Source organism: Anastrepha ludens, chromosome 6, assembly GCF_028408465.1.
Source record: "Anastrepha ludens isolate Willacy chromosome 6, idAnaLude1.1, whole genome shotgun sequence".
In the NCBI taxonomy this organism is placed as follows: Eukaryota; Metazoa; Arthropoda; class Insecta; order Diptera; family Tephritidae; genus Anastrepha; species Anastrepha ludens.
Genome location: NC_071502.1, coordinates 41,168,342 through 41,182,497, shown reverse-complemented (window position 1 = coordinate 41,182,497; position 14,156 = coordinate 41,168,342). Strand labels below are relative to the sequence as shown.

At 34.1% G+C, this 14,156-nt stretch overlaps 1 protein-coding gene across 4 annotated transcripts in view; it reads left to right on the top strand.

Annotated features, from left to right (window-relative positions):
- The window catches only part of LOC128866208 (tafazzin), a 37,896-nt gene extending 23,740 nt beyond the window's left edge, over nucleotides 1-14,156 (top strand). For all 4 annotated transcript variants that reach the window (XM_054106756.1, XM_054106754.1, XM_054106758.1 and 1 more), the window contains exons 3-6: nucleotides 10,110-10,238; nucleotides 12,604-12,711; nucleotides 12,804-13,192; nucleotides 13,293-14,156. In XM_054106756.1, the coding sequence (XP_053962731.1) occupies nucleotides 10,110-10,238; nucleotides 12,604-12,711; nucleotides 12,804-13,192; nucleotides 13,293-13,337 (671 nt within the window). In that variant the 3' untranslated portion in view covers nucleotides 13,338-14,156. The remainder of the gene's footprint in view (nucleotides 1-10,109; nucleotides 10,239-12,603; nucleotides 12,712-12,803; nucleotides 13,193-13,292) is intronic.

Genomic DNA, 14,156 nt, shown 5'->3' with positions numbered 1-14,156 from the left:
CTCGAAAAAAAGGTGCAGCATAACTCCTGACAAGATCATCAAAAATGAAAAAACAAAATAAGTGTTTTAGTTAAGACCATAAACTCGTGCTTGAACGAAGGAAAGAAAAAAAGTAAAAATTGGAATTTTGGCAGACATTTTTCCAAAAGAAAAAGAAAATTTCGGTCAAATTTGCTTGACATTTTGTTTTTTTTTAAATAGTTGCGTGATTGAAAAAAAAAAAATCCTTCGAACACCTGTGTAAAATTTCATCAAGATCGGTTGAGTAGTTTTCGAGAGCATTTGACAACCGACTTTGAAAACACGGTTCCGAGAAAAACGCGTTTGAAGTTTTGAGTAACAATAAAAGTGGCTTGGAGCGCACACCTTCCAAAGGCTGTATCTCCGAAACTATGATCGACTTGATAATTTAGGATAATAGTCTTGAGATGTTGTAGAAATTAATAAGCCAAAAAAAATCGATTTTTTGAACCCAAGAAACCCATGTAACCCCTTAAAGCTATATAGAAAAAAGGCTTTTTTAGAGTGAATAAAGGAAGGAAATTTTAAAATCGCGTTTAATTAAGCTTAGATCGCCTTTTCCTTGGTATCAAGATAAACTCTTAAAATTTGTGATCAGATTTGTGCAATTCGAAAAAATCATTTCTATTCAAAATATAATCATGAAGCCTACTACTACATTGTAGCACATTTATGTATATTTTAAAATTCACTGATTGAATGAGTGAAACTTAACGAGCTGATAATAAAAAGAAATTTGATTATTCTGAAATTCTTATCAATACTTAGTTAGCATTTTTTAAACGTTCATAAATCTCAATAAAACTGAATAATTTTTTCTACTTAAAAACTTTTGTTTATAATTTTTATAAAAGGTTCTTATGAAGGTTATCAAAACGGGACAACTATGGTCATACAAATACAAGGTGGCACAATTTGAATTTTTGCAAATGGCGTCGTACGTCAATCATATTTTACAGTTGTGAAGTAGGGATTTGCAGCACACAAACAGACAAGTAATGAAGTGCAAAAATAATTTTTTTTATTTATATAGGGTTTTTTTAATAAGAGGTGTTATTTTGATGTTCGAAGCAAAAATGCTATTTCTTAATATAAAGGATCCGATGTTTATTTAATTATAAAGAAGAAGGTATGCCTTTAATAGTGGAAAATAACATCACGCAAATTACCACCACGACCACGGTTACAGGACAATATCCTTTTCATGAAATTTTCCATAACCGAATTGCAAAGTGGCTGCTCCTCGATAGCCTCACGAATTCCATCTTTTAGGTCTTGAATCGGCCCTGGACTGTTGGCGTAGACCTTCTCTTTCACGTTGCCCCAAAGAAAAAAGTCACTAGGTGTTAAATCATAAGATCTCGGTGGCCAATTGTGATCACCTCTTCGTGAGATAATACGGTCCGGAAACTTTTCTCGTAAAAGATCAATGGCTTCGTTGTTAGTGTGGCACGTATGGCCGTCTTGTTGAATAAACGTTGTCCAGATCAATACCATCCAATTCCGGCAATAAAAAAATCGTTGATCATCTCTCGATAGCGCAGTCCATTCACCTGTAACATTTGTTATTGGAAAATCCTATATATATGTATATATATAATTGGCACTTACACCCTTTTTTGGGGGTTTGCCCGAGCTCCTCCTCCTATTTATGGTGTGTATCTTGATGTTGTTTCACAAATGAAGCGATCTACTGTTTTAAACCGACAGCGAACGATAGATATTTTCATGACAGAAATACACTCGTAGTTTTGCCATTGCCTGCCGAGGGCAACCGTTATTAGAAAAAACTCTTTCTTCATTTTGGTGTTTTTCGGAGATTCTAACCCACATTCTTCGAATGGTAGACACGCACCAACCCATTCGTCTACCGCGACCGCCATGTTTTTTATTTAGTAAAAAAGTTATTCAAAAACAAAATTGGGTGAGTAGTTGTTTAGTGTTAGTTGTATTTGCTAATTCTACCTATTACAGTGAAACCTCCCTTGGGCGGGCACTCATCGTCAGTCAGCTTTTATCCGTCCCACTAAAAAGGAGGTAACTTCTTCCGAAACGTAAGATTTGGTATAGAAAAAAATGTCCGCTCAAGGAAGGCGTCCAGGTAATAGCGGTTATACTGTATCGACATTCAAGCATTTTAATTAAAGTTTTATTATTAATTTTTTATATTTCTGTAAAAATTTGCATGTTTTATTGTATTTATTAACGGAAAAGCTCAATTAATGGTTAAGACCTCTATTTAAAACGTGTTAAATATATTCAATACTCACAAGTCAAGGAAGGTTAGAGTGTATTGCAATCCTGTTAATTTCGTAATACTCTGTTGCTGATGTTCAGCAAACAATCTGCTGGATAGTTCGAGAAACTATTTTGCTGAGAACGTGATATTTGAAAGAGTTAGAAATATGTTTACAGATATTGTTATTTTATTTACTGAACTATTTTCAAATGTGATAACTCTTTTCCCACCACTCAGTATTATATTACCATCATTCTTTTGTTTATCACTTATACGAGTATTACCGGGTGAATTGTATAACTTTTTTATAAAATAAATCTCGTATCTCAAGATAAGCAAAGTTACTTTTTCAGCCATTCTATGTGCGCAGTATTCTTTGTGCCAAATTCAGCAGCCTATTGGCACCCGAATAAATGAAATACGAATATTTCTGTGTGTGTGTGCACATGTACATACATACATACTAAAACGATACGTTAATCGTATCAGTTAGATAAGTAAATGTGCGTTGCTACTAAGGTATTTATAGAAAGCAAAGTGTAGGCATTGCACTGATCAAAATACCGCGACGTGCAGTCAATGTACTCACGGTCGTGTTTGCTTTGATCAAAACATAACAAAGACACGTGAGTCAACCCGCTGTTTAGTATCGGTGGGAATAACAAAAGCTGAGAGGAGGGGAAACATTAGTAATGGGGGTATTCACAAGAGCTTTTGTTGTTTTTGCTCTTTGTTATTGCTTCAGCCAACTATGACTGAGCAACCTACTATGTTTATCATGTCATGCGATGGTAGGTAGGGTAAGTAGGTAAGTCTGGTGGCTGCCAATATGACACACATAGACCTGTCGTAGGTCCTTTGTGATACCACTGGAAATTCTTCTTTACACTATAGGATCCCTTTTAAACCATCCCGTGGCTCTTATAAGTTAAGCTAACTTCGTTAGTTTAAGATGCACTACCAAGCGTGTAAAGTCTTCTTCTAGCTAATCCTGCACAAAGAAGGTTTTTAATAGTTTTCTCCTCTTCTGTATTATAGCAGCAGCATACAGTAATCGTAGTACGGAACTCCCAGCTTTATAGCAGGGTTACCTATTAAACAGTCACCTATCAAAGCTCTTGTATCCTCCTGTTGAGTTTTAGCAAGCATTTTGCACGACTAGAGTTGAGTTTCGGCCATATCAATTTGCTTAATTCTCATATTGTTAGGTTTTGCCATTTTAGTAGTTTCTCTGTCTGTCAGTAATTTACAAGCGGCTATGGGCATGGGTGTCAACGCTTTATCCGATTGAATAGTTCGGGTTGTACCTTTTCTATCAAGTTCATCTACTTATAGTTTTCTGCTATATTTCTTTGACCTGGCACCCAAATGAAGTTTATATTGAAATACTGGGATAAGTCCCAGGAGTTTATAAGATTCTGTGACTGTTTTTGTGCTGTGCTTTGGACTACAGCGCTTTCATTGCTGCGCGGTTGTCGGAATAAATGACTGTATTCCTGGTGAATAATACTCTTGTACTTATCGCTGTAAGTCCTTCTTTAATAGTGACTTCCGCTTAAAATACGCTATAGTGATCGGGTAGGCGTAATGATTGCTTTATCTCCAGTTTTTTGCAGTATTCTTGGTTCTGGGCTTGAACTCATTTCGGAGCGGAAAAACCAGGTTCACATACTTATTTTGCCCCTTATTTCGATTTAGGATCATGGTGATGCATCGACGTACAAAATGTTGCTCTAAATGTTGCTGAGAAAGAGGCATTCGAATGTGGTTTTGTTCCATTGTTAGCGAATGCGGCACCCATTGTGCACACAGCTTTCTGAAACCCAATAATTCAGTCAAATATCGCTTACACTGCTCAATAATATGCCGAAGGCTTCTACTAAATCTCTTTCAGTCACTCGTCGATTTTCCATTACGATATCTTTTTTTCTACGAGTTCTGGTGTTGTTGCTGTTTTTCGACGTCGTTGACGTGGATCGCCTTGAAGGCTGTACGATCACGTTTAAATTCAGCAACCCAGCAAATTTTAAACCACAATGCTTGACACCTTAATGGTGTGTTTGTAACATACAAAAAAGTGTAATTGTGTTAGAGTTTCGGTCACGCAGGTTTTGTTGGGATATGCACTCGTATTTGTTTGAAAATCGACTTTTTTTTTTATTCTCCGTCACCTTTGGAAAATGTAAAACAAAATAAAATAAATGTAATATATAAAAAAAAAATTTTTTTTTGTGATTCGAACCAAGGATTTTGGATCGGAAGCCCACATTGCTAGCCGCTCGGCTATCGCGCTATGCTGCCGGCGCTGGCCTAAAAGTTATTTTGTTCGTCGCTACGTTTATATGAAACTGGCACTGAAACGAATCCATATGAATGAAAGGGATAGAAAATCACACGTACACAAAGTTTTTGGCACGATTTTCCCAACGCTTTTAACAACGTGATTGTAACGAGGTGTGGTTAGTGACCGTTTAACGGTCACGCGTTCCGGTTACCGGCACTCTTCTTGCTGGGACATGACTGTATACATACATACATATGTATGCCCACAAGCGTTTTGATTTTGTATTGCATTTAATGAGGCTATGGTAGTTTTGCAGATACTATGAAAGTGTATCTATTTATATTGCAAATATGCAAATAACTTCCTTCCCAAACTCTTTTAAAATACATATGTTCATATTCCATTTATTCCGCTATTTATATCTTACGCTTTAATTCTTCTAATTTAGATTTGTGAAAAACCTTGCCATCAATTGGCCTTTTTATTATTAAGCAAATTTATTCACTATGATATTCCTATTTTTATTCACAAGTACCCTTTTAGGCTGTATTTTTTATTGTTGTAGTAATTATTGTTGCACATGCAACAAATAAACTGACCCATACAAACGTCTTATTGTTGTACGAGCACTGTACAATACCCGTATCAGCATCATCGGCTCTTTTGGACGGCGCTTATAGTGTTCGTCATTGTTGTCACTGTTGTTGTTCTTGTGTCGACTAGACGGTTTTAAGGTTGTTCTAAATATATTTATCGTCGCCTCGTTTTTTATTTATTTTTTTTTTTGTTTTGTTGTGTAGCCGTGGCTAATTTGGTTGGCAAAAAATCACTTCTCGTGCATACATACACACACATATTCATACATACATACATTGTTTATGATGGTGTTGCTTTTATTTATATTTTATGTTGCATCATCATATAACCTAACCCAGCAAAAGACTTGCCGTATGTAGATGAGGTAACATGTTGAGGCTTCTTTTCGAGGCGATTGAACTTGTTGCGTTTTCTTCTTCTTCTTGTTTACGTTATTTTACTTTGCCTAGTTTTGCTTCCATGCGCTCGCTAATTTTTCATGGACACTGCAGTTTGAACTTGATGGAACGGCATTAGAGACGCCTTTATTATCAGCATAGCTAATCGCGAATGTCGTCGAATAAGCAAAACTTATAGAAATAATTGCTCGTACATATATGTATACACATTCTATATACATACATACGTAGCTGTAAGTAAATATGTGCAGAAGATGCATGTGCATATTGATATTGCACTCACGCTGCTCGTTTTAGTTTTGCATATTTATGTATGTAACTTTTGTCCATGGCTCACATTTTCACCATTTTTATAAATTTGTTTGTTTAGTAGATGAAGTGATTACACTAGTTTACAGGCAAAAAAGCACAAGAACAAGACCATCCCATATTTATGTATTTAAAATAAGTTGCGGTTTTCGATATATCGCCAAATAACGGGTTTAGAATAAAGAAAGCTGGTAGATCAATCAAATTAATATACATCTTGAGAATCCATTAGCCGATCAAAGTAAACTGTTAGATCAAATTAAGAGACATACAACTTTCCTATTTCTTTTTTTTTTGTGTACTTAATTTTTCAAAGTCAGATGTTTTCAAGATATTAGCAAAGTGCTAAAAATATTGCAGTTTTTTTTTATTTTAATCACAGGCGTTTAAATTAAAGATTTTAAATTGTGTGGAAAAACATATTTTATTATTAAAGTTATTAGTTTGGGGGAAAAGAAATCCATTATTTTTATTTTTCATTTTGCGCAAATGGCTTAAAACTGTTTTATGGTCGATCTTTAGCTCCTGGGCGATGCGACGACTACTAACATGCTGGTCAACTTCGATTATTTCTGCGATTTTATCGACATTATCGACATTTTCCTTAACATGAAAAATGCCTGAACGGAATAAACGAAACCAAAATTATACGTAATGAGCTTTTACAGTATCAGCACCAGAAGCGCCATTCACAATTTCAGCGGCCTGGCTTGCATTTTCGCCTTTATCAAGGAAAAACTGTATAATTTATCGATTTTTCTCTTTGTGGAATTCCATTGTTAACACTTTGTAACTCACAACGTAATCATCTCTACAAACATCTACCGAGAAAATAATGTATTTATTTGTCCCCAAACTAATATAAAGTGGCCGCTTTTATTTAATTTTTCATAACTCTTACGTTCTCTGTTCGATTTGCGCACTTTTTTAATCTTCATATTTTCGTAATAATTTATTTCAAAATTTTGAATTGCATCCATATTACCTTCAATGTGATGAATTGGCCCGAAACCGTTCCACAAACAGCAGCGCACATCATTACTGAGCCTCCCCCTCTTGCTTTATGATTGGTGAGACGAATGCTGCACGTTTTGACCGCCGCAGGTACTTCCTACCATCTGGACCAACTTTATTTATTTTTATTTTATCGCTGAATAAAATATAAGTCACTGATTTTGGGATCAGGATATGTGCTCTCGATCAAATTCATTTCGGCGTTGTTTTTGTTGTTGTAGCAGTAACAATTCGGCGTTGTCATTGCGATGCTCTTACCAATTGCTTCTTCCGTGCCAATCGACTGTGAAGCTCTGCGTCTACCAATTGAAGCCCAACTTTTCGTTATTGGCTTTTCCAGGTGAACAAAAATGTCTCGATGGATATCAGGAGCACTCTTCCTCTTTGACAATCTAACAATCATCCTATCCCTCTGGTTAGTGGAGAAAATGAGCTGTGCGTGAGGTATTGGAATTTTTTTTTTTATTATTTTCCCCTGGTTGACGCCCATCGTAAATTATACATACAAATTGTGGCGCTGAGTTTCGAGTCTTTTTTGCTAGATTAGATTGGTAATGATATCTTTCTCGAACATCATAGGGATTTAGGAGCGTAACAGACAGTTTGCCGTTCTGCAAAAAGGGACTTTTAGACCCATCAAAGGGGCTTTTCTCAAAACTTAATCTTAATACGTTAATATGGTCAATAAGAGCTTGATAAATCCTGAGTCATCCATCTATAGGTTATTTTGTATCTTTAATTAATTTCACTATTTAGTAAATTCTTCTCAAAAATTTGTAGAACAAAATAAAAATCGACATCTGCATTGAATATTTTTTGAGGATGTTTTGCTTTGCATTTTTAAGGTTTCACCAGTGGAAGCGTGCGAGTAGAGTCGTCCCACACAAACACTAAGTAATGATCAATGTGCGGATTTGATTTTGTAAATGCTTTGTTTGACCTGTACCTTGATTTTTGTAAATCTGAACTAAGCTGGCTTACGCATTTTTCATCGCATTCGTTGAAAAGTTAATTACCGTTCTGCGATTCACGCAGTGTAGAAAACAATGTTGCAGTCAGCATTTTTATTTATTTTCGCAAAAACGAAAAAAGAGATGTTCAGCTGGGGGAAAATGAGGTGTCGATTAGTTAGAGGTGAGGTGTGTATGTGCATATATAAATACCTGTATGGCGTTAAATAAATTTAGCACTAGGACTTATTCACAAAACTATAAATATACACTAAACTACTATATGGGTAAGACTCCGTCAGAAAATATGAGATTTGCAAATGGTCTTTCGATTTCTTTGAAACTTTGGGAAATATTAGTTCTAGGTAAGATACATTCGAGCCTAAAAGGATTTTGAAAAATTTTCAAAATTGAGTCATCTACGCCATGTTGAAAATCGGGACCGTGTTTTTTTTCAAAAATCAATATTTCTTGAACCGTTGGATGGATTTCAATGCAATTTACAGACAATATAGAAACAAATAAGTAGTTTAAATTAGTATTATGTTAAAAAAAAAATTTCGAAATTTTGACCAAAAAAAAGTCAAAAAAAATTTTTGAATCAATTTTTAGTTGATTTGGCCAGTTTTTTAGATCTTCTGTTATACACGTAACGATTCCTTATGATTTAACCTTTATTTTGAAAAAAAAAAATTTATGGTGTCTATAATAGTTCTCGAGATATTGCGATTTTAGTGGAAGCGCGCACCGTGAAGTTCGCGGTTACGCAGCGCGGGAGTAGAAAAACGCGCACAGACCTGCAGCAGTCTGCTCCAGTCACTTCATACAGGAACACATAACGCAGCGCACATTGCACACCTGTTACCTAAACCGTGCGTGCGCGCTTCCACTAAAATCGCAATATCTCGAGAACTATTATAGACACCATAAAATTTTTTTTTTCAAAATAAAGGTTAAATCATAAGGAATCGTTACGTGTATAACAGAAAATCTAAAAAACTGGCCAAATCAACTAAAAATTGATTCAAAAAATTTTTTCGACTTTTTTTTGGTCAAAATTTCGAAATTTTTTTTTTAACATAATACTAATTTAAACTACTTATTTGTTTCTATATTGTCTGTAAATTGCATTGAAATCCATCCAACGGTTCAAGAAATATTGATTTTTGAAAAAAACACGGTCCCGATTTTCAACATGGCGTAGATGACTCAATTTTGAAAATTTTTCAAAATCCTTTTAGGCTCGAATGTATCTTACCTAGAACTAATATTTCCCAAAGTTTCAAAGAAATCGAAAGACCACTTGCAAATCTCATATTTTCTGACGGAGTCTTACCCATATACAAAATTACAAAAAACTATACTCAAAACTACAATAACCTATAAATCTCAGTTTCAAACTTTGTGCAAATTTGACAAATATTCAACAAGCTTCCATCAAAATTTCACACTTTTTATCACATTGACTTCTGAAATCTTTTCTACTGGCAATTTCGGGCAAAGAACTTTTTTGCCATTCGTCCATTTCCTTTTCTACATCATCCATTGCCTTTTCTATTATCTCTCTTATCTACATTAACCTAACCCAATGTTTCATTTCTGTATACAAAACTTTGAAACTGCTTTAGTAGTGTCAGTTCTTTCACTCATCTCATCTACGATTACGTCACGGTTAAATTACGCTCAATTTTCCTATTCAATGTGCCTAGAATTGTATTTTATCATTGTTGATTGAACAGTTTGAACTGTAAACAACTTTTGCGATTTTGAAGTATTAAACATTTGCTTAAGGTGTGCTGGACCACGAACTGATTTCGTTACATCATTTAAAAGTGTGTATGGACAATATAATAGACATAATGGGTTCTGAGTGTCCTTTACTTTGCACCTGACCATCTAATTGTATTTTATTAACTTCTGCCAAGGTTTAGTACGAGTATTTCCAACTATGATTCAGTTATGTGGCATTAACCAAATATGGCTCATACCACATCTCAAACATGTGCAGTATGGAAATTTCAGCTTGTATGGGAGGTGCCGTGCCTTTTTTCCGATAACCATATTTTTTCTCCATAGGTATGGGATTGACATCGCATGGAATGTCTTCGCATCAAATTTCAGTACAGTATGGAAATTTTAGTTAGTATGGGCCCATAGCCACAATTTCAACAAAATCTTCATAGCTTTCAAAATATATTTTAGTATTGATTAGCTTTATTTAACTTCTAAGAGCTGCCATCGCCTTTTAATGCATAAAATAATAATAATATAATTTAATTTCTTTTTATGAATTGCAGTATTTCTGAACAAAACAAAAGTATACAACAAAGAAAGACTGATAAAGGAGTTAGGGAAACGTCCAACCGGTGTGCCCTTAGTCACAATTTCAAATCATCACTCATGCTTCGATGATCCAGGATTATGGGGTAAGGTGTAAATATATACATAAGTACATATGTATGGTATATCTGCAAAGTTTTGACAATTTATTTGTTTTTAAATATATTTCATTTTTTTTATATTTTTTTTATATTTTTTTGTTTAACATTTTTTTTATATTTTTTTTTTAATTTTTTTTAATCTCGTTTTTTAAATAACTTGTTGACTTTATAGCTGATGTGCTCTATGACTGATTCTAGAAATACTCTTTTTTATCCGCTGCCAATCGTTTGCATGTGCGTTATCTGAGGTAATAGATGTGCCCAGGGCTTTTGTAAACTGCACGTGTTTTTGCATCTTTGAGCTTCTCAACATTGAACTTCTTTTGCAGTTTGTGTTTAGTATATTTATTGACAGCAGCTGTTCTAAGTTTAACTATCGCGATGAAAAGATGGTGATCGCTAGATATATCAGCGCCATGTTTGTTGCGTACGTCCATAAGCAAACAACGTCACTTGCGACTTTTATTGCAATGTGATCAATTTGGTTCTCGGTTGTGCGATGGGGTGAGGTCCATGTTATTTTGTGAAAGCGCTTTTGGTTAAATATTGGGCCACCAATGACAAGATTGTGTTTAGAGCATAACTCGGTGAACATTTCACCATTTTCAGTGAGTGCTCTATCGTCCCTTTAAGACCCATATTGCTCTGGCCGACTAACTATGTCGCCTCTCTTGATGTTGTTCATCACATCCGTAAGTCTGCAGTAAAAGCGTCGTTTGGTGTTGAGGTATGCAACATTTGTTGGCGCGTAGCATTGGACTATGGAAACCTTTTTTGCTCTTTTGCGCAGTCTTATCGAGATGATTCTTTCAGAATGCGCTTTCCATTCTATCAGAGCTGCAGCAGCTGACTTGGACAAGAGGAAACCGACTCCACTCCTTCTCTGGCGATGGTTGGTTGCCAGGTGACTTCTCTCGCGTCGGGATACCTGATTTAGCAGAGACCAAGCACTACAAGTTGGCATCGTTCAAACTCTTTACAGAGTTGCGGAAGCTTGGTTGGCTCAAGCAGTGAGCGCACATTCCATATTCCCATTCGTGATCCATTTTTCATGCTTAAGGTCTTCAGAATTAGCAGTATCTTTATTTCTAATCTAGAGATTAAAGATTAGCAGATAGATTAGCCTTCTGCATCCGAGCCAGGAACCGGGGCTGCCTTGCTGATGTAAAGGTTATACCGCCTTGACTCGATCGAGAGAGCCTCGTTAGCAAAACAGGGCGTACCAAGTCCAAAACAGTAAGTTGAAGACAGTGGGCGGAGGTTGTTAATTGGAAAGGAGTGGCTGTCTTATATGCATCACATCCCCATAAAACCGCCAATTCTTTTATTTTTTTATTTTGTATGTATATTTTTGTTTAATATAATTTTATTTTATTTTATTTTATTTATTTTTTTTATTTTTTTTTATTTTTGTTTTTTATTTTTTTTTTTATAATTTTTTTGGAATTATTTTTAATATTCTTTATTTTTTTTTATTTTTCATTTTTTATTTTTTCCTATTTTTTATCTTTTTATAAAAATTTCTGACCACAACAAAAGCCATATATGTAACTTTAGGTTTAAAACGTTATCCAACATTTAAAAATTCAACAAATTTTCATCAAAATTTTAAATTCTTGAGTTTTCTAGAAAATTCTAAAACGCAGTTTTTTAGCCGATTTAATTTTAACTCAATATTCTGTCAGTTTAAAGCCGCTCATAATTCGCGAGGATGGTTGATAATATTTTTTTGGTGACAATGCTTTGCATTTTCTTCCATACGACGAAACTCGATTTTTTTATATGGAGAAAATGCAAAACCGTCAGCAAAAAAAAAAAAAAAAATTGTCAAAAACCAACGTGTGTTTTGAGCCACTTCAAATTTTCACTCTTTTATACCATTTAATGGGCTGCAAGCTGGAAATTATTCTAAATATTCCGATTAAAAAGTTTGAAATTTTGATAGAAAAATGTTGATTATTTTTTAATTTTGCACAAACTTTAAAACTTTGAATATTTAGTTTCTGTAGAAGGTTTTGCATTTGTTTCCGTCGCGATCGAAAACTTGTCAGAAATCAACGCGATTTTTGAGCCACTTCAGAATTTCCAAGATTCAATGGGATATGAAAGTGCATGCTCGAATTTTTTTTAAAAATTTTGAAATTTTATAAATTATGTACACAATTTTAAAATTTAAATTATATAGTTTCTAAAATAAAAAAAAAAAAAATAAAAAAAAATAAAAAAAAAATAAAATATATTTTTATAAAAATACAAAAGTAATTAAATACCTTGCAATGAGTCGCGCGCTGCTATTATTTCGAACACAAGTGCACATATATTATTGAACGAAAATATTTTTGATTTGCAGGTGTGCTTCCAATAAAATATTTATGCAACACATTTAGGATACGTTGGTCGATGGCAGCGCATGATATTTGTTTTACCAATAAATTTCATTCGAATTTTTTTATGTATGGTAAGTGAAATGTTTTAAAATAAATAACACAAACTAATTATGAGGGAATTCAACTAAATAATTTTTATTACTATATTATTTTGTTTATGCAGGAAAATGCATTCCAGTGGTACGTGGCTCCGGTGTCTATCAGGATGCAATTAATTTGTGTATACAAAAATGTGCGCTCGGCCATTGGGTGCACGTCTTTCCCGAGGGCAAAGTTAACATGACCAAAGAGGAGATGCGCCTCAAGTGGGGTGTGGGTCGTATTATATACGAATCGCCACGCATTCCGATCATTATACCCATGTGGCATGAGGGCATGGATGAGGTGTTGCCCAACACAGAGCCCTACATACTGAAGTGGGGCAAAAAGGTGACACTAAATATTGGCAAACCAATAGACTTGCACGATTTCATACAGGATCTCAAAGATCGCAAAGTGCCTGAACCGGAGGCAAGAAAATTAATAACCGATAAAATACAGGATGTGTTGCATGTAAGTTTGAAAGCTTAGCGGAAATATTTTTTTCCTATTTGAAATATTTTAATAGTGAGCTTTATATATATTTACATCTATACTCCTCTCTTTCTTGCAGTATTTACGTAAAGAAACACAAGAACTACATAAAAAGCGGCTATAGAAATTAAGTAAATTTGTTGTACATAATTATTTAATTAAAATTATACTCACAGACAAGCGCCTTGCGCCTTTTTAGCACTTATGTGTTTAGGAAAAATACAATAAAAGTAAATAATTTATCACGAAAATATTATAGAATTTAAGTTTCTCGAACAAAAAAGTGCAATACTTTTTTCAAAGCTTTCTATCTAAACTTTTAAAATTTATGTAGCTATAACGCCAAGCGAAATTCAAGTTATTTTCCTTAATTTTCATTGCAAATGATTTGTTCCTTAAAAGTAAAGACGCTCATTTATTAAAAATATAACAGAACTACTGTATTATAACAAAAAGTAATGTAAACAATCTGACGTCCCCTAAAATGTGTCTTTACATAGAGGTTTATGTATTATAACCATCGTATCTTGCCTGTTTTAGTTAAAATTTTAGTTGTTTGTCTTTTAAAAAATAAACGAAAACTGAAATACACTACTTAGGCTCATGTATTCGTACACTTTTACATATTGTGTTTTATGTAGAAATAAATGATATAAATATGACTAGCTATAATATAAATACATAACGAATGTATGTATGTACCAAATATCCAACCGAAATTTATAGGTATGCGAATTAAAATAAAACATATTTATATACTTAAATTGTAAGCGTATTGTGACCGTTGTGCGAATCGTATGTCTAAGCGAGCAAGAACATATTTCGAGCTTGTGAAAAGAGCCTGTGAAAAATGTAGTATGTAGAAAAATCTTATTTAAAAAACGAGCATCACTGTCAAACTTTTAAGTATTATAAATATATGCAAATTGTGCTAAAAACTCGA